General features: G+C 42.7%; 1 protein-coding gene across 1 annotated transcript in view; it reads right to left on the reverse strand.

Annotated features, from left to right (window-relative positions):
• Positions 1 to 17,917, reverse strand: part of bcr (BCR activator of RhoGEF and GTPase) — a 156,004-nt gene extending 138,087 nt beyond the window's left edge. Inside the window, 2 exon segments of the mRNA XM_034192942.1 lie at positions 15,509 to 15,956; positions 15,958 to 17,917. Coding sequence (XP_034048833.1) covers positions 15,509 to 15,956; positions 15,958 to 17,115 — 1,606 coding nt within the window. The 5' untranslated portion in view covers positions 17,116 to 17,917.
• Between the last annotated feature and the right edge of the window lie 914 nt (positions 17,918 to 18,831).

Below are 18,831 nucleotides of genomic sequence, written 5' to 3' on the forward strand. Positions count from 1 at the left end.
TGGTGACAAAGGTCAATTTCAGTCTGTACAGGAGTCAAAAGTTAAAGCTGCTCCAATTTTGGTAAAAAGTGGTGCAAATTATTGGCTGCGTTGATAGGATTTACAAACGGAATAGTTCTGACTGTGTTGAATGCTTGGTCTATGAGGTACAGGTCAAACAATGTCGACATCCATTGGATTCTATGACATGTGACATGTTACCCCGTAACATGACAACTAAGCATGACACATGGTGCAAACTATTCCATTTTAAAACCCTATTAACTCAACCAATAATTTGCATCATGTTTTACAATAATTGGAGCAACTTTAACTTCTGACTCCTGCATAAACTGAAATTGACCTTTGTCACCAATTTTGTCACCCCATAACATTCAGTCATAGATAGTCCAAACTGTTCCTTTTTTGAATAGTTATGATCAGACACATAATGTGGTATAGCTTTCAATATGATTGGAAATTTTTTACATTTTGACCTCTGTGCAATTCTTCATTGACCCCATTTGGCCCCGATTGAAAATTCAAATGGCTAACGTTATTTGTCTAAAATATATACCAAAAGGTATACACAGTCAAATTTTGGTGCTTGTAACCAGATTTGAACAATTCCTCTGCAAATATTGTTATCTGCTGCACTATTAAACTTGTTAGCCTGCAAGAGCAACCTGTATAAACTGTTAAACTGTACAGGGGAGGAACTACTGATTCCTGCAACTGTTTTACCAAGCCATTACAATATAAACATTACAAATAATTACCTTTCAGACTGTTCCAAATATGTTCTCCACCTCATAAAGCACGAGAGAGAGAGAGAGAAAAGCTCCAGCTGAAATGGTCCTCTGTGATTCCGTAAGCAATTAAAGGTGTTTTCAACAGCCCAACTGAGAGAAACGATTAAACCTCTACGAAATAGTTATTTTATATACACAATAAAAGGCACACAAATCACAGCATCCAGCTTGGAAAAAAGGGAGTGGCATTATCACGACAAAGTACTTGAGAGTGCAGAGCCAATACAGCCTGTCCAAAATTTTAAAACCTTAAAACTTTACAGTTTTAGCTCATTTTATCAGAGATATTACCTCAATAATACTGACAATAGGGTGTTCCGATACTTTCCAAAAGTAGCTATCTTTAGAATTAGTGATTCTTTTTTCTATCCCACCTCGCGTCCTATGACTCTTTTTTCTGTAGGCATAGAAACATATTAGATCACTATACTTTTTGCTTAACCTTATATTACAACTTATAAAAACATTAACAATTTCAAATTACTTTATGCAACACTGCTGTTTATTGTGCAGATCTTTATTTATTTAGTTAGTTTTTGCCACCATGTGGAGCCCCAATCAAACTAGGCAACTAAAGTAGAACACTCCCTAGCTCTAAAGGCCTTTTGGGTCATTCTTGAATTAATCTTTACAGACACCATATTGCCTTGTGGTCTTAACCGCAAACCAGGTCTTGCTCCCCCACCTTTAACCCAGTGATGTCACCGAAAGCTGGCTGTGATTAACGAGTCTTCCAGCAAACTTGGGACACAGAGAAAACCAGATAATCATCCCCAAGCAAGCACTTCTACTTACAGCGCTGAAGGACTGTGGTTAGCAGTGGATGCTAACTAGCTTATTGCACTGCAGCCAATCTAGACGACAAGCTCAGTGGCCGTGACAACACGGTTTATGTTTTGGAAAGCACATGTTTGGGATTTTCCCTTTTATTTATTTATTTTTTTTTAACAAGAGTTGTCAGTCACCGTAGCTGCAGCAGAGGAAAGACTGCAGCTGAGTGCCTGGCATGGGAGTCTTGTAAGTGCACACCACGAGAACAAGGAATAAACAGAAAAAGAGGAGTTCACTGTGCCGCAGAAGGCTGGGAGTGTTGTTTAGGCATGTTTGTAGTTACACGTCTGGTTGTAGTAGCTTCAGTAATAATGTAGAGTTTAGTGTCGGAAATCCTCCCCAGGCTGGGGACGCCAAAAAATAAACGCCATACCCCGGTTCAAACAAAACCAAATCAGGCAGAGTTTGACCCTCGCTGGGTGCCTGGAGCCGCTCCGTGCCCATCTGTTCACTGTCTGTTCAGCAACGCCATGGCACCAGGCGAGGCCATTACTGTAGAAATACAGGACGTCCCACCACCACACAATATTCACACGTCCTAATGACAGTAAACGACACAATTCCAAGCCAAAACACAACAACACTACAAAACCTGACAGCTTACCAAAAGTACAAAAAGGTACACACCATTATGCATCTTTACTTTTTTTATTAAGAACCTGCCACCTGGATTAAGCTGTTTTTGCAGTTCAAAAATCACTCTGCTTGGCTGGTGTTTAACTCCAAATCAAACTTTATTATCATAAACATGGGGGCCTTCCTCAATGTCTGGATGTATTCTGCATAATTGTGAACTTCTGCCAACTAGACCAGGACAGCGCAAAGCCCCCAACCGCAGGGACACTATCACCACACATGACTTCCTATCTACTTGTAGAAGTAACTATTGGCATATCGAGCACCATTTAGCTGCTATAAATGATCAAAATTTGATCAAAGGTGACTGTGGTCTTTAAGATGCCGCAAGTTCAAATGCAATAGTATATTTTGAAAGGCAAGGTATGACTTCCTATTATAGTATCCAGAACCGGTTCTTTTCAGGTATCGTTAAGAAATGATTCGATCCACCGATACCAACAATCTTTTTGCTTAACGATTCCCTTATCAGTCCTTCCGAGCGGCCGTTGTTTTTGAGGGTGTTTGTCGGGAAAATAATCATTTCTCTACGTTGATTGCAGACCCTGCAGCGGGTCTGTAATCAACCACTTTGAAGCATGAACCAATGAAGAAATGCTTCGATCCGCTGGCTCGTTGGTTCTTTGATTCACTGCTCTTCAGAAGCGGCAAGTCCACTTCTTAACCATCGCAAAGCAATTAAAATATGTCATTCGTGAGTCTCTTTTGTGTGGAATAAAGTCACTAAGTGGGTCTCTTGTCTTGTTGCAGTCAAGAAATGAGAATCGTCCTCCGTTCTGTTGGCACAGCTCCAAATGCTGCGCGGCTCTCTGCAGAGACAGAGTCCGATCGGAATTAATAACTTCAAAACGAATTCCCGCTTTAAATAAATGACACCTCTTTCCAAACGCTGTAATACAGACAAGAAACTATAATCAACTAAACCGTTTTTTTCCTCCCAAAATGAGACGTCATGCATTCTTTATGAATTACATCGTGATGTGCAGCGCAGCCAGCTGCAAGAGCTCAGCTCAGGTGTATGGAAAGACGTTCATGCCAATAATGTCTGAAAGGAAGTGCTTTTGACAAAACTACAGATTTTGTTTATTTCTATTTATGTCCAGAGATCAAGAATCCACCATGTCGAGTTTATTATGTACAGAGTTTAAGGATCCATCGGATCGATAAACGGAATCGATAAGCTACCAATATCGATAAAATCTTATGAATATCCACCATGTAGAGTTTATTATGTACAGAGTTTAAGGATCCATCGGATCGATAAACGGAATCGATAATGCTATCAATATCGATAAAATCTTATGAATACCCATCCCTACTTCCTATCCATGTCTAATACTAACTACTGGTGTATGTATCTTGCACCATTTAGCCACTATAAATGATCAAAGCCTTAGCAACCTTGATTGTGATTTTCAAGGTCACTCAAGGTCAAATACCCAAGCCCACATAGGATTTCCTATACAGTTTTAATAATAAAAACTATGTGGCACCATTTTAGCACGACAATCACAGCTTTAGCAATCTTGATTGTGACATTCAACGTTACTCAATGTCAATTGTAATATTATATTTCAACAGCCCACATATGCATCTTATTTGTGTCTAATAGTAACTATGGGCATATCTGGCAATTTAGTTACTATAAGAGATCTCGTTTCAATTGTTCTCATAATCGTTGGAAGCCAAAACTGTAACTGAAATCCAAATTTGAGCTGATCATTTCATGCCCCACTACCACATACGTTGCTTTTTAACTTTTAGCTAGTACCATTTAAATGAGCAAAGAAATTGCAAAAATTAGCTGTAAAAGAGCAACAGAGTGAATAAATGGTGAAAAAAGAAAAACCCTTTTGTCACACTAAGTTTGCTAGCTGGTGCTAGCATCTGGAGCAAACATCTGATGCTCAAATTATGTAGCAGAACTTTACGTAATCACACTGACTGCTAACTTTCACTGTTAGTTTGTAACAGTAAATATCGCAGTCATTCAGGTTTTGACCAAAAGAATGTTATCTCCTTTCATAATCAATCAATCAATCCTAGCAGCAGGAACAACGGCAGAGTTTCTGAACAGGTTGCGCTAGCTTAGTAAGGCTTGGCTGAGCATCCCAGTAGCCAAGAACACCAGACCTGCTCTATACTTCCACTTCTACCTCCTCTCCATGTCCCCCCATATGCATCTCCATCCGTCTACTCCTGCTGTATACCATCTGTGGGAACTGGCGCTTCCGTACCAAGTTCATTCTAAGGCAGCGACTGAACGAGCTACAGTCACTCACTATGAAAATGGGGTCATTGTGCCGTGCTGGAAGACTAAAGTATTTGCTGCTGCTCAGAAGTACCACAGATAAAATCTCTCACAGTGGCACCTCGACCCATTATTTAAGGAAATATGTGCTGAATCGCATGTTGCCTAAGCCACAAATTTGCATTGTTATAATTTATCTGGAGGTGTTGCTTTGTCATGTTAACACCTTAATTCAGAAAATAACATGATACTTATTTTTATTGTAAAATAAGCCAATTATTGATATATTTTTTAAAAAACTGTATCGGTCTGTGACACTGAGAGAGACATGGAAAAAACATACAGAGTCAGAAGAATCAAGGTCCATGTCTTTTGGGGGAGAGGGTCCACTGGTCGTAGGCTCTTTTTATTATTTGATGGCTGGAGGCTGCTAGAGTGTGTGCTTCCAGAAACGCTGTTCCTCTCCGATCATATACAACCCCAATTCCAATGAAGTTGGGATGTTGTGTTAAATGTAAATAAAACCAGAATACAACGATTTGCAAATCCTCTTCAACCTATATTCAATTGAATACACCACAAAGACAAGCTATTTAATGTTCAAACTGATAAACTTTATTGTTTTTGTGGAAATATTTGCTCATTTTGAAATAGATGCTTGCAACACGTTTCAAAAAAGCTGGGATAGTGGTATGTTTACCACTGTGTTACATCACCTTTCTTTCTAACAACAATAAGCGTTTGGGAACTGAGGACACTCATGGTTAGGTATAAAAGGAGCATCCCCAAAAGTCTCAGCCATTCACAAGCAAAGATTGGGTGAGGATCACCACTTTGTGAACAACTGCTTGAAAAAAATAGTCCAACACTTTAAAAACAATGTTTCTCAACATTCGAATGCAAGGAATGTAAGGATTCCATCATCTACAGTCAATAATATAATCAGAAGATTCAGAGAATCTGGAGAACTTTCTACATTTAAGCGGCAAACATTGAATGTCTGTGACCTTTGATCCCTCAGGCAGAACTGCATTAAAAACTGACATCATTGTGTAAAGGATCTTACCGCTTGGGCTCAAGAGCACTTCAGAAATCACTGTCAGTTAACACAATTCGTCCCGTCATGCACGTCGTGTCCTCTGGACAAAAGAGGAAAAAGACCATCCAGATTGTTACTAGCACAAAGTTCAAAAACCAGCATCTGTGATGGTATGGGGGTGTATTAGTGCCCATGGCATGGGCAACTTACACATCTGTGATGACACCATCAATGCTGAAAGGTACATCCAGGTTTTAGAGAAACACATGCTGCCATCCAAGCAACGTCTTTTTCAGGGACGTCCCTGCTTATTTCAGCAAGACAATGCCAAGCCACATTCTGCACGCATTACAAACAGCGTGGCTTCGTAGTAAAAGAGTGCGGGTACCAGAATGGCCTGCCTGCAGTCCAGACCTGTCGCCCACTGAAAATGTGGCGCATTATAAAGCACAAAATACGACGGACTGTTGAACAACTGAAGTCGTACATCAAGCAAGTATGGGAAAGAATTCCACCTACAAAGCTTCAACAATTAGTGTCCTCAGTCCCCAAACGCTTATTGAGTGTTAGACAGAAAGGTGATGTAACACAGTGGGAAACATAGCACTGTCCCAACTTTTTTGAAACGTGTTGCAGGCATCCATTTCAAAATGAGCAAATATTTGCACAAAAACAATAAGGTTTATCAGTTTGAACATTAAATATCTTGTCTTTGTGTATTCAGTTGAATATAGGTTGAAGAGGATTTGCAAATCATTGTATTCTGTTTGTATTTACATTTTACACAATGTCCCAACTTCAATGAAATTGGGGTTGTAAAAAAAGTGTGTGGCAACCCCTCACAAGTTGTCTCACATGTTGTGCACATTCTGAGTGGCAGAGATGACCTGGTAAGGGGTACAATGTGCCCACCTGACGTTTTGGCGAGGGAGTTCATCACAGTGATTTTTTTGGTTTGTTCAGAAATTAAGCAACGCGTAGGCACCACCCGCCAACTGAGGCGAGGGGACAGTGAGTGGCTCTGATCTTCGCACAGAACTACACAAATTTCCTCGTGGATGCCATTTGCAGGCTGTCGCAGGCCAGTGAGACACTTGCCTTACTGTATGGTTGTAAGACCTACCTAGATGCTAATCAGTCACGATTGGATGTCTTTGGTAGAAGGTCTCTTTGGAGGATCCTTGGGTAATGCTGGAATGACTCTGTGTCAAACGCATGGAGACTTCGTCTGAGATTCAGATGAAGTCTGTAAGGTACCCAATGGCACACTGGGATCAACTTGGAGATTAAGGACCTTACCCAAGGGACCATAGTGATTTTTCCAGTATAACGAGTGTTTGAACTCTGGAGCCTCTGGCCCACCTCTAGACCAACACCCATGAAATATGGACCAATTGTCTGACTAAGTGGCTACCAGTGGATGCGGCAATGCACGGCACCAGCGCATGCTCCCAGACTTGGTTCAGCAGTTGTATGCTACAATTGCACAGTCCATCAGCAGTGTTGCAAGTGTGTGGCTGGCTCTGTCTGTTTTTCTGTCTTTGGGGTGGGGGGCTGCTGAACGTAATGTCACATTTTCCCCAAAAATAAACATACGGAGGCCGTAAAATTGAAATCTACTTTCACAATGCAGAGAAAATAAGTAACACGACCAATTCAAACAACTTTCCCTGGTTGTCCAAACAGCTTATATCGAATCGGACAATCAGTATCGAACCCTGCTCTAGTTTTTTATTTATTTATTTATTTATTAAGGAGAGTTGGGATGAAGGACAAATAGAGAATTTACCTGCTTGAAAGTATAACTTCTAACACATCTGGACTGAGGAACGGAGAGGTTGTGGATAATAGAACCATTGATACTTTCTCAGGTCTGTCCTGCAGTGCCCTAAGTGACACAAAGCCACAGGTATTCACTGACTTACAGATTTAGCTTCAAATAAAATCACTGGAAACAGTGTGAAGGCAGATTTCTGCTCACCGACTATTTAAATACATAACCTTATGAAAGCTTCCTTTATTCAGTCAACCACCTCCCCTCAAACATTCAGCAGGTGATGTGTGTGACAGAGTGGATGTTAAATGTTCCCTGTAAGTGAAAGCAGTGTTAATGCTGAGACCCTGATTCATGCTTTTGTTTCTTCTAGAGTAGATTATTGTAATGTTCTATTTTCAGGGTTACCACAGTCCAGCATTAGGGGTCTTCAGCTGGTTCAGAACGCTGCCGCCAGATTGTTGACACATAGCAGAAGGTCTGACATATCACACCCATTTTGGCCTCCTTGCACTGGCTCCCTGTCTCTGTGAGAGCAGATTTTAAGGTTTTGTTATTGACTTATAAATTTGTTCATGCACTGGTGCCATCTTATCTGGCTGATCTGGTGGAACTTTACGTGCCGGCCCGGGCTTTGCGGTCGCAGGATGCGGGACTTCTTTGTGTTCCCAGGGTGAAGAAGAATTCAGCAGGTCAAAGAGCCTTTTCTCATCAAGCACCCACCCTATGGAACAGTCTTCCTGTGACCGTGAGGCAGTCAGAGTCCGTGGACATTTTTAAGTCAAGACTGAAAACCCATTTTTATTCTCTTTCTTATGAATAGTTTCTATTTTTTATGTTTTATTATTTTACTTCTGCTTTTAATTATGTATTTGAAACTTTTTTATTCATTTTTAATTATTTATTTAAATTTTGTGTTGTATTGTTTTGTGTAAGGCGCCTTGAGACAGCTTTTGCTGTGATTTGGTGCATTATAAGCTAATTAAATTAAATTAATTAATATATAGTAAGTCCTCCAAATAAGACTTTCATCCAACAAATTCAAATTAATCTTGTTGGGCTGCTCCATCCTGGACCAAACCTTGAAACACAAAAACCAGACCATGGAGGGTTTTTTTTAAGATCACAATGCATGCCTGGAAAGAAGTCATGAAGAAGATGGTCAGCGGTGTTTGGTGATGCCAATATCATTGTAAGAGAAAAAGATCCAAGTCTTGAGTAGAGATGGAAATGATGATATGTTACTGCCATTATCGATTACAATTGCTGGCTTGATTCTTTATTGATTCTTGATTAATTTTTTTTGTGTGGAAAATGTAGATCTACACAGGGTTTTAGTGTCAATGCAACCCCTTTCCTAGTTGCTAACTGCATGACAATATGTTAAAGAAAAGAAAAACATGGTAGGATTGATACGAGGATTTGATAACTTCTGAAGGATGTCATTCCAATGGACTGAAAAATTTGGAACCAATTCTGAAGTGGAATGGGTTCTCGATTCCCATCGTGAGTTTTTCAGATGCTGGTGCTTCCTGTCTTATGTATCATTGTGAGAGTCTGAGTCTAACCAGTGACTAAGAGTCAGGATGAGATGTCTTTGGTATAAGGCGTCTCAGGAGGATCCTTGATTACCACTGGAATGACTTTTCTCAAAATGAACGGTTACTTAGGTTGACTGGCAAGAGGTGTGCAACTTGCATTGTAAAGGTGTGACAGCTCTGACATTTTGGCCATGTGAAGCATTTCTCTGAACATGATCCAGCATGCAGGTGTGTCAGTGTTGAGGACCCTAGCAGCTGGAGAATGCCAAAGGGACGCAAATAGATTACTTTCATGAAGTGAAGATGGACCAGTTGTGCACCTTGGAGGTTGCCATCCAAAACCCAAAGGGATTCCGTGGTGTGGTGCATAAGGGCAACACATAGTACCAGTGCATACTCCTGGACTTGACTTGGTTAAACCTCTGGAATTAAAACTAAAATTCTATACTTTAAGCACATCTTGATTGTTTCATGTCAACTCCATTGTGGTGGAGGTCAGAGGCAAAATTACAAAGATTGTGTCACCATCCAGCAACATACAATTCAATTTTTAAGACAGTGTTTCTCCGGAGGCAAGTTTAACAATAGACAGAATCAATGTCTCACATGTGCACACCATAGCCTGTGCTGTTACTTAACATAAGGACTTTTCCAAAAACAAGCAAGATGGACAAATAAAGATGCAGTGGACAACATACTGGGAATTATTTGATGCAGTTTGAATAAAAGAAATCAGATGGACATGGTTTGCTGGCTCATAGTGTTGGAAACAATACAATAAAAAAGTCCTTTTCCCCCCCAATCAGTTGTATTTCATTTGTTTGTTTGTTTGTTTTTTGCACTGCTCTAGTGTACTTTTATTATTGGTGTTTATTATTTTATTGCTGGAGTTAATTTTGTTTACCGCATTGATTCCTGGGAAAGCCATACAGCAACAATTATTAATAATGATAATAATACATATAACAACAATAATAATGAATGCATGATTTCAGTATATAAGTCACACTGGCGGTGTATAAGTCACAGGACCTCCCAAATGTGTGAAAGCAAATAAAAACATGCCACTTATAGTAGGGAAAATACAGTACTTATGTAGACCCGACTGTAAGTCCTCACCTACTGCTGAAGGCAAACAGCCTCAAATTATGAGAGTCAAGTCATCTAGCGTGTGTCTTTGTGTGTGAGGCTGCGTTTCTGTTACGCAACGGGAGAGTTCTTCCCATCTGTGCCTCTCTCCAGCCCCCGCACCCTGACCAACCAAGCGAGAAACAACAGCTCTGTTTTGCACTCTACTTCCCTCAGTCCTCCTCGCATCCCACTTTTCATTATTATCATCATCATCATCAGCCTCCCACCAGAAACACACACTCCAACCTGCAAACTATCCTTTCTGGTTCAAACTGCCCAGCGAAGGCCAGAGGAGTTCAAACTCATCACCTTCGCTTTCAGCATCCTGTCTGTCTGCACCACTCTGCAGGGTGTCTCACCAACATTTCACTTCTTATGCTGAAATTCCAGATTATCCCACTAAATGCATCGCTGTCTGCAACACATCCCCCCATCCTCATCCCAGGCGCTGCACTTCCGGCTCGTCTAACTCCCCACAGGGCTCACTGTTGTGGAAAATATGCTAAAACAAAAGAGCAGATAGTGCAGCGATAATCCCAAACTAAGCAGCTGGGGAGGTAGCTGTAACCATTTGTTGGATGCACACTAACTAACTACAACTAGAGAAAATGTAAAGGGATGTGCCCATTTTTATGTCATAAAGGACTCGGAGGACAATGCAAATTTTGACATGTTGATCTTGGATATTTTTTTCCACTATGAGAATGATCCTGCTGTTTGACAATCACATCCTGCCTGGAAAAAAAATTTTTAATTTATCCCACCACAGCCACTGTACCGGTGATTCAGGTCTACAGAAATGAATTATAGATGTACAGAGACCGACCGGGTTTTCCTTTCAGAATATTTAGGTAATGAGTGTCATCAAGTTTCACATAGCAGTGTTAACCACAAGAACAGCAGTTAGCTACAGCAGTTATGCCTTCGGTACTGAATCACCTCAATTTTGACCTTTGATCCTAATGATGGTGGAAATTGGGCAAAAAACCTGAGAAGAGCAAAGGAACAACCAAACACACTTTGCTCAAATTATAGCATGATGCAGAGCAGGGTTGAATTCCACCCTGCCCCCCTCGTGCAGCTAACCAAAGGTATGATAAAATATGGGAAAGGTCTTGCCTAAACAAAGGCTGAATGGTGAAAGCTGCTGCATGCAGAATTAGAAAATCTCCCGTGTTTACTACGATGACTTGAGTCTGTACTTTGCATCCCAGATTGCATCAGAATGCAGGAAAAGGATAAACAGTAGATTTAAAAAAAAAAACTGTTTTTTTCCTAATAGTGTCATATGGTTGGCAACCCCCCCCCCCCCAAGACTTAAAGCTCGATCTGCCCCTGAAGAGTTTGTTACTGCAGCTTCTGCAGGATCTCATCTCTGATCCGGTGAAGCACCTGTTGTTCTCTATAAACAAAAATCTGTTTTACCATCAATCTAATTACCCATTTCCTTCTTTTGAGTTCATCGTCACAGCACTGAAAGGGTCATGTGATTCCAACATCCTGCTGTCCGTCTGGTCCAGCAGGGCGTCAATCGCAAAATCTGTTGTGACACCGTGAGCGTTAATGCTCTATTCCCTTCAGAACGACCGTTAACCACACCTCAGTAAACAATACTGTTATATATGTAAAAAACAAACAAACAACAACAAAAAAACTCTTTTCAAATATGTGAACAACCCCGCTCATGCTTAGTTTTACATTTCTTGAGATAGAACAGCCTCTATATTGGAAACTATACTGAGGAATTACAGCAAACGTCCTAATGTGCTTTCAATTCCACTGTAGTATTTGTTCACCCTGGCGGCCACTTAGCTGGGCACGGTGCCCGTGTCATTAGCACCGGGCTGATCAGCTAACTGCTCACTCTTGTTCAGCTACAGTAGGAATGATCTGTCTTTCCGCAAAAGGCCAAAAGTCAGCAAACAGGTGATTCCAATGATTAGTGGTTGTTCACAGTCTAAACAAGCTTGAGCTGTGAAGATCTCCATCTCCCCATCACCATACAGCTATACTGTTTACATCCACTTCCCTGCTCCCATAATGAAGCTTCATCTCATTTCTGGATATAAACTAATGTGTATATTGAATATCGCTATAGATAACTGTTGCATTATTCTGTCATCTACTCACGAGCACTTTAACTCCAAGTACATGTCATTAGCTTTGCACTCGTACTCTGCACAATAGGGTGACCAGATGTCCCTGTTTTCTGGGGACAGTCCCATTCACCGTTTACCAAATGGTGTGCCTGCTTGGGAGGACTTGGCACCAAATGCGATTAGGTGAGAGCTTTTTGGAGAAATCAGTTGAGGTGCACACAGACGTAACTCAGCCCGTTAGGGTGCAAAACTGCCAGGTGACAGGTAGCTGCATTGTTGGTATAAATCTGCTTGGCTGTAGGCTGCCACACCATCTACAAATATAGTGCATAATACTATATTTAACATATTTTAACATGCTATTTGTTTAGCTACTGTATGATTTTCTGACATTTTACAAAGTTAGTTAGCATCCAATTGCACCAGTTGGCCTTCAACATAGTCCACTACAATATAATAGTTAGCATGGTCAAAATGCATGCATGTGCAATAAAAATAAAAATTAATTAATAAGAAGCTCAATGTAATCTAACCGGTAAAATCACAAGAACCTGCAGACCAGTTGCTCTGCGCTGCACATAATTTACAGTCAGTCTATTAGAGGCAGCAGCACTCAAACAGCGCAAATTAGTGGCTACGGCCTCTGCAGCTAACAGTGTGAAGAAAGTGGAAAGAGGTCAAGAGTAATTACCTCAGCCAAGATGGTAACGCCATCACCCGTATCTGTTTGCTAACAGGGTTACTCAAAAAATAATGACCCCAGCCAATTATCACAAGAGGTGTTGAAATGGTTGGTCCTGACCATCGGAGCAGATTAAGTTGCATTTTTTTTTTTTTTACAAAGTATTAATTTTGTGCATTATGGCTGACAGTGTGTACAATTATCCAAAACCCATAGAATTCCTTCAGGAAGTAGCGGTTAGACGGGGAGCCAGGCATGCTCATGAGCCAATGCAAAGTATACACCTTACATGTCTGACACAGAGTTAAACTAATTCTTGGTGGGTCAGGTCAGGGAGCATGCACCAAACCACTTTGGGTCTTCAAAGGCAGCCATCCAGTTCCACCAGTTCATTCCCACTTTTAGAAAGCAGCCATCTATCTGCTGCTGCCAGGTGAACCGTGGACTTCACATTGGCCTTCACCAGGTGCTGAGGTCCTCTCATTGAGGCACCCACATGCTGTATCATGTCCAGAGAAACGCACCACATGTTGTCATATTGAAGTTCCTTCACAGTTCTAGTGGTACTCCTCATCCGGGTCTCCCTAAGTAAACATTTGTTTGGCATAAACTCATTCCAGTGATACCCAAAGACAATCAAAAAAGAGACATCTAACTGTCAGCATAAAAGTCTCAACCACCACACAGTAAGACAAGAACCACCTGGACCGTAAAGACTAGAACCTTCAAAGAGACCAAAGATGCCGGGAAGCACAACGTTACCAAACACACAGTCCATGCAAGCACTAAACAGAGTGAGAGCCAGAACACATTCCTGAGGAACACCAGAAATGCACTGAGAAGAAGTCAGAGAATCTGGCCCCACTCTGCTTTGTGACTCAGTGATACCGCAACAAATAGTTCTCTGATGTCTTGACATTTGATCAGGTTTGTTAAAAACTGAGACACTTCAATAAGGATATACAACTGTGATCGCACTGTTGCCTCACAGCAACAAGGTCGTGGGTTCGAGTCCCACCTGGGACCTTTCTATGTGGAGTTTGCATGTTCTTCCTGTGTTTACGTGAGTTCTCTCCAGATGCTCCGCCTTCCTCCCACATGCAAAAACATGCATGTTAGGTGGACTGGAAGCTTTAAATTGACCGCAGGTGTGCGTGCAGGTGTGAATCTGTTTGTCTGTCTATATGTGACCCTGCGATAGACTGGTGTGCTGTCCAGGGTGTACCACGCCTTACGCCCTAAGTGGGTACAGGAAATGGGTGGATATTAGTGGATCATAGTAATCAGAGATATAGCTTTCATCAATTCCGTAGAATATGCATATGCCTTTTATTTATGTACTTATTTAAGGATTTGGCACAAAATTTGAGTCATAGCGTTGTGACCTTCATTATTAACTGTCTCTCATACTAAATCAACCACATAGGGTGTACAGCCAGTGCATTCAGAGTGCTAGGCCCAAGCCCGGGTAAATGAGTAGGGTTGCATCAGGAAGGGCATCCAGTGTTTACAAACCCAAACATGCAGATCACAAATCGAATTTCCATACTGGATCGGTTGAGGCCTGGGTTAATGACACCCATTACCGCTGCTGTTGCCCAACAGGGTGCTGGCAGAAATTGGGCGGAGAAGAAGAGGAGGCGAAGAGTGCAGAAGTGACTCTTAATGGGAGCAGCCGAAAGAAGAAGATGACAATGATCAAAACACTTTGTCCTTGGCTGACACTCTGTCGTTCCACTACGTTTGGCCCACATTAGATCAAAGCACACAGGACCGAAAACAAGACTCCCGTCTGTGCTACCAGAACCCAAGTGCAATAAATAACCCAAAAATATGAATGGAAGGCAAAATGAAGAATGTATTTTAAGTGAACAATAGAAACACTGTAAAACAATTTAGCGCGTATAGAAAATGGATGGATGGAATGCTGATTTTTTTTTTTTTTAACTACTGTTTTTCAAAACTCTCCCATGTTAATTACTCCCACTCTTCTTCAAAGGCGTACCCCAATTAAGGGTCACGGGAAAGGGGGCCTGGAGCCTATCTTAGCAGTCATTGGGCGTGAGGCAGGGTAAACCCTGGACTGGTCTGTTGCAGCGCCATTACTTAATTACAAATTAAGAAAATGGCACAAAATATGTGGAAAAGTTGGGTCTATGTCAGAAAAGCAGCCATAAAAGTTTAGGCTCACCAAAAACAGCGCAAGTCTGAGATTTTTCCAAAAAAAAAAAAAAAAAATTCTGAACAATGCAACAGCCTTGACTCTAATGGTTTTTTTGGTACGGGACTGCACAAAATGTTGGTTTAGAGTTTCATCTTGACATTTTGGATTTCGTATCTGATGGGGTCTTAGTACAAAGTAAGTGGAATTCCAGAGCAGCAGGAGATGTCTGAAAGACTAGGCCTGACGTTTGACTCAGTGACCGCATTTATTGTTCACCCACCCAAATGACATTTCAGAAATAAGCAGAGGTGGATCTTTCATCCATCTCCCACGCAAGGCCATCCAAAGGATGCATGGCCCTGTGTATGTGTGTGTGTGTATATATATATATATATATATATACGCACATGCATGTAGACACACATGAACACTACTAATCACTGACACTACACAAAAGGAAAGATTAAACTCACTCATCCAGGTATCCCGGCACTCTTATTTTCTGTCCTCCGGAGTCAGAACCACCTGCTTTCAACAACAAGTTTAATAGTACATAACCCAAGACTCACCTAGGTGGTCTCCATGGAAACTGTTGTCATGGGATGCCCTACCATGGGGCAAGAGGTCATGGTGGGAAGCAGGTGGCCAGATTTGTCCTGTCTTGCGAACGCTCACAATGGTGGCCTCAGACATGACCACGTGACCTCCCTGTTGCCGGTGGTGACGCTTCTGGGACTGTGGAGTTGGTGGGCTGCTGCTGTCGAAGGAGTGCTGCGAATTCTGAGAGTTCTGTGATGGCGAGCGGCTCTTTTCCCTAAAAGGTCGGCGGAAGGCCGTCGTGGAGCTGGGTGAGACGTGACTAGACTGGCCTGAGGAGAAGTCCTCTTCACTGGATGTCAGGTTCTCATTGGAGCTGCAGTCCGGAGTGTAGCCGCCGCCTCCGCCCACATCCTCGAAGCTCCCTGGGGAGCACGAACGGCGTGGCCAGGTGAGAAGGTGATCATCACCTCCACCGTGGGTCTCTCACTGAGACTCCACCACCACATCCTACTCTCCCATCTCCACCACCACCTTCTCCCATCATTACCCCGCCTACGTAGACACTGGAGTAAGCGTGAAACTCAGACGGTTGCCACGGCGGAGGAGGTGGTTTACCTCCATTTGCTCTACCTAAATGTCGTTGGTTGGTTTCTCCGTCTTCATACTCTGCATCATAACCACAGGTGCTCTCAGTAGAACGCCCTCTGTACACTGGCCTGGGGCGCAGATCCCCGGCTACTGTTGCCAGGTTACCTGGGAGGGAGTGAAGGGACCTCTTTCGTTCCATCTGCATGGCCTGGCTGCCAAGAGAGCTGATCTTGTCTGACACATCACGGTCGTTGACCCTGACCAGACCTCTCTCCTGATGGAATTCCATGTTGGTGTAGAATGGAGGAGGCAGCTGCTGCTGCTGTTTCTCCTGACCTTTAGCTACATCACCAGCAGTGTGTGAATTGGCCCGTTTGATCCTCTCAAAGTTGGACCTAAGTGCTGCTACCCCGAGTCCCATGCCCAGCTGGTCCTTGGGATCAGAAGGCAACTGCTTCTCTGGTGGTGGAAGAGTAGGCCTCCGGGGGGAGATGGTGATACCACCTCTCTGCTTGGATGGTGAGAGCCCATCCAGGTTGTCGCAGGATGTTGACTCGACCTGCTGTGGTATCTCAAAGGCTGATTGGAGCTCCAGGCCATCTCCATGGGAGGCTGACTTCCTGGCTGGGGGAGGCCTGGGTTTCGACCTGCTGGCATCTCCAAGTGGTTGAAAACGGCCCCTATCTCCAATACTGCCACCAAACCCACTACACCCTCCAACTCCACCTGTCTCCTGCATGTGGGGCTGTTGGGAGAGGATTTCTGAGCCCCCCTGTGTGACAGCTGGGTCCACCCCCTCATTGAGGGGCGTTTTCCTAAAACCCCACCTCTGTTTGTCGTAGCTCTTCCTCTCCTTGGCCAGGAGTGTCTGTAGATAGATCATGCGGAAGCGCTCTTTGTTCACCTCCTGCTCTAGTCGTCTGATTGATGCTTTGCACTTCTCCAGCTCCTGCTCAATTCCCCCAACTGACCGCAGCTCCATTTTTGGGGGCTCCGACTCTGGGAATTGGGCCTTCCACGCCTCGATGAATCCCACCGGCTCCACCATATTGGACCAACTTATTAACTCCACCACGTAGATACCCGGGTTTGTCTTCTTTTTTTGTGTGTGTCAAAAACACTTCAAACAAAAGTCTTGTCCAGAAAAACGAGTATTAAATATTGATGCTGATTTGAATCCAAGTGTGAATTCTGGATCATTTCACTTTCTTTAACACAGCAAACTGAAACTGAGGTATATCCAGGATTTGGCGCAGGTATGTACTCAGAGAGAGTCCCAGTCTAGTCAAAACTGCACCGTTCACTACAACACTCGGCCTGTAGGGGGCAGTCTAATCGCGGACACTTGTCGTAGGTTGCGCAGTCGCAACAATACACACAACAGAAACAACCTCAGTCAGAGATATGGATGAAAAGGTAGGACCTGGAAAAAGGACTAAAATCCTGCCGTTGCGCTCGTCTTTGTCGTGCATTATTCCAGAAAAGGCCACTTTAAGAATAAAATCTCAGCTCTTGACACAATAACATCTGTTTTCGGCTGATGGGACTTCCAGCGTGGGGGAAAATAAAGAAAAATCCCCTCAAAGTGCTCAAATAATCCTGACTCTGTGCTTCCAGGTCCACCTTCATTCATACGGAGGTGATGGAGGAGGAAGTGCTGCTGCTCCTCCTCACCGCGGCTTCTTTGTACCAGCAGCGCTCGAAGGAGAAAACACACACACACGAAAAAAACGACGCACAAAACGGCGGCTCCGACGTTCCTCACAGGAGCCGCGGGTTCCTCGACGGGTTTATCGTCCACTCCATTATCCCATTTTCCCGGCACGCCGCACACAGTGGACCGTCGCTCTCCGTCTGCAGCTGCACACTGACGCTGTGCGCGCGCGCTCCATCTCACAGCGGCAGCTGGAGGGCAGCCAGAAATGGGCGGAGCCAACAACTTAAAGGGACAGCGCCACTTTGAGTTTTTTTTCTTCTTTTTTTTTGTCACAGCCCCTACCAGTTAAGTTTTGGGGGGAAAAAAACGTTTTCACGCCAAGCACACACATCACTGACTCACACTAACACATGCAAACACATGTCAAACACTTTATTATTATAAATCATTTTTTCTGACACGTGCTACAAACGCCGCTTGTCCCACTGTTGGTATTTTTTACCCAATGCTTCCACCCAGTGGCGAAATATACTCACACCGGTATAAACTTTAAAGGACAAAAAGTTTTTTGTTTTTTTTAACAACCTCAACGTGCTCCGACTTTACTTTTAAATATGACATTCATAATTTGTATGGATGCACCTTCCTGGATCGTCCAGTAGGTGTTAGTTTTCACCAGGTGGAAACACTCCGGAATAATGTTCCGGATGTGAATACCAGTCACTAACGTGCAGTACAGATGAAAAGCTCATCGCCCCCAGCCACACTTTAGATTTATTTTTAATTCAAGCTTTACCCTCCAGTTATTAAATATTTCAGCTTGTATTATGATTGTCTTTCTTTTTGCAAGGACTCAAGAGCAATGTTTGAAATAGCAGCTTTTGAAACGTTTCATAGCAGTTCTGAGTCACTGGTTTACAGTGCTGGCAAAATGTTCAAGCGTCATCCCCACCCACATGTTCTAGCCCATATATCATATACTCTCTCTCTCTCACACACACACACACACACATATATATATATATATATTATACAGTACATATTTCATATTGTGGTGTATATCTTGTTTTTGTGGTGTACAGTAGGTCTGCGGGATCACCTCCAATT

Source organism: Thalassophryne amazonica, chromosome 17 (genome assembly GCF_902500255.1).
Source record: "Thalassophryne amazonica chromosome 17, fThaAma1.1, whole genome shotgun sequence".
NCBI lineage: Eukaryota > Metazoa > Chordata > Actinopteri > Batrachoidiformes > Batrachoididae > Thalassophryne > Thalassophryne amazonica.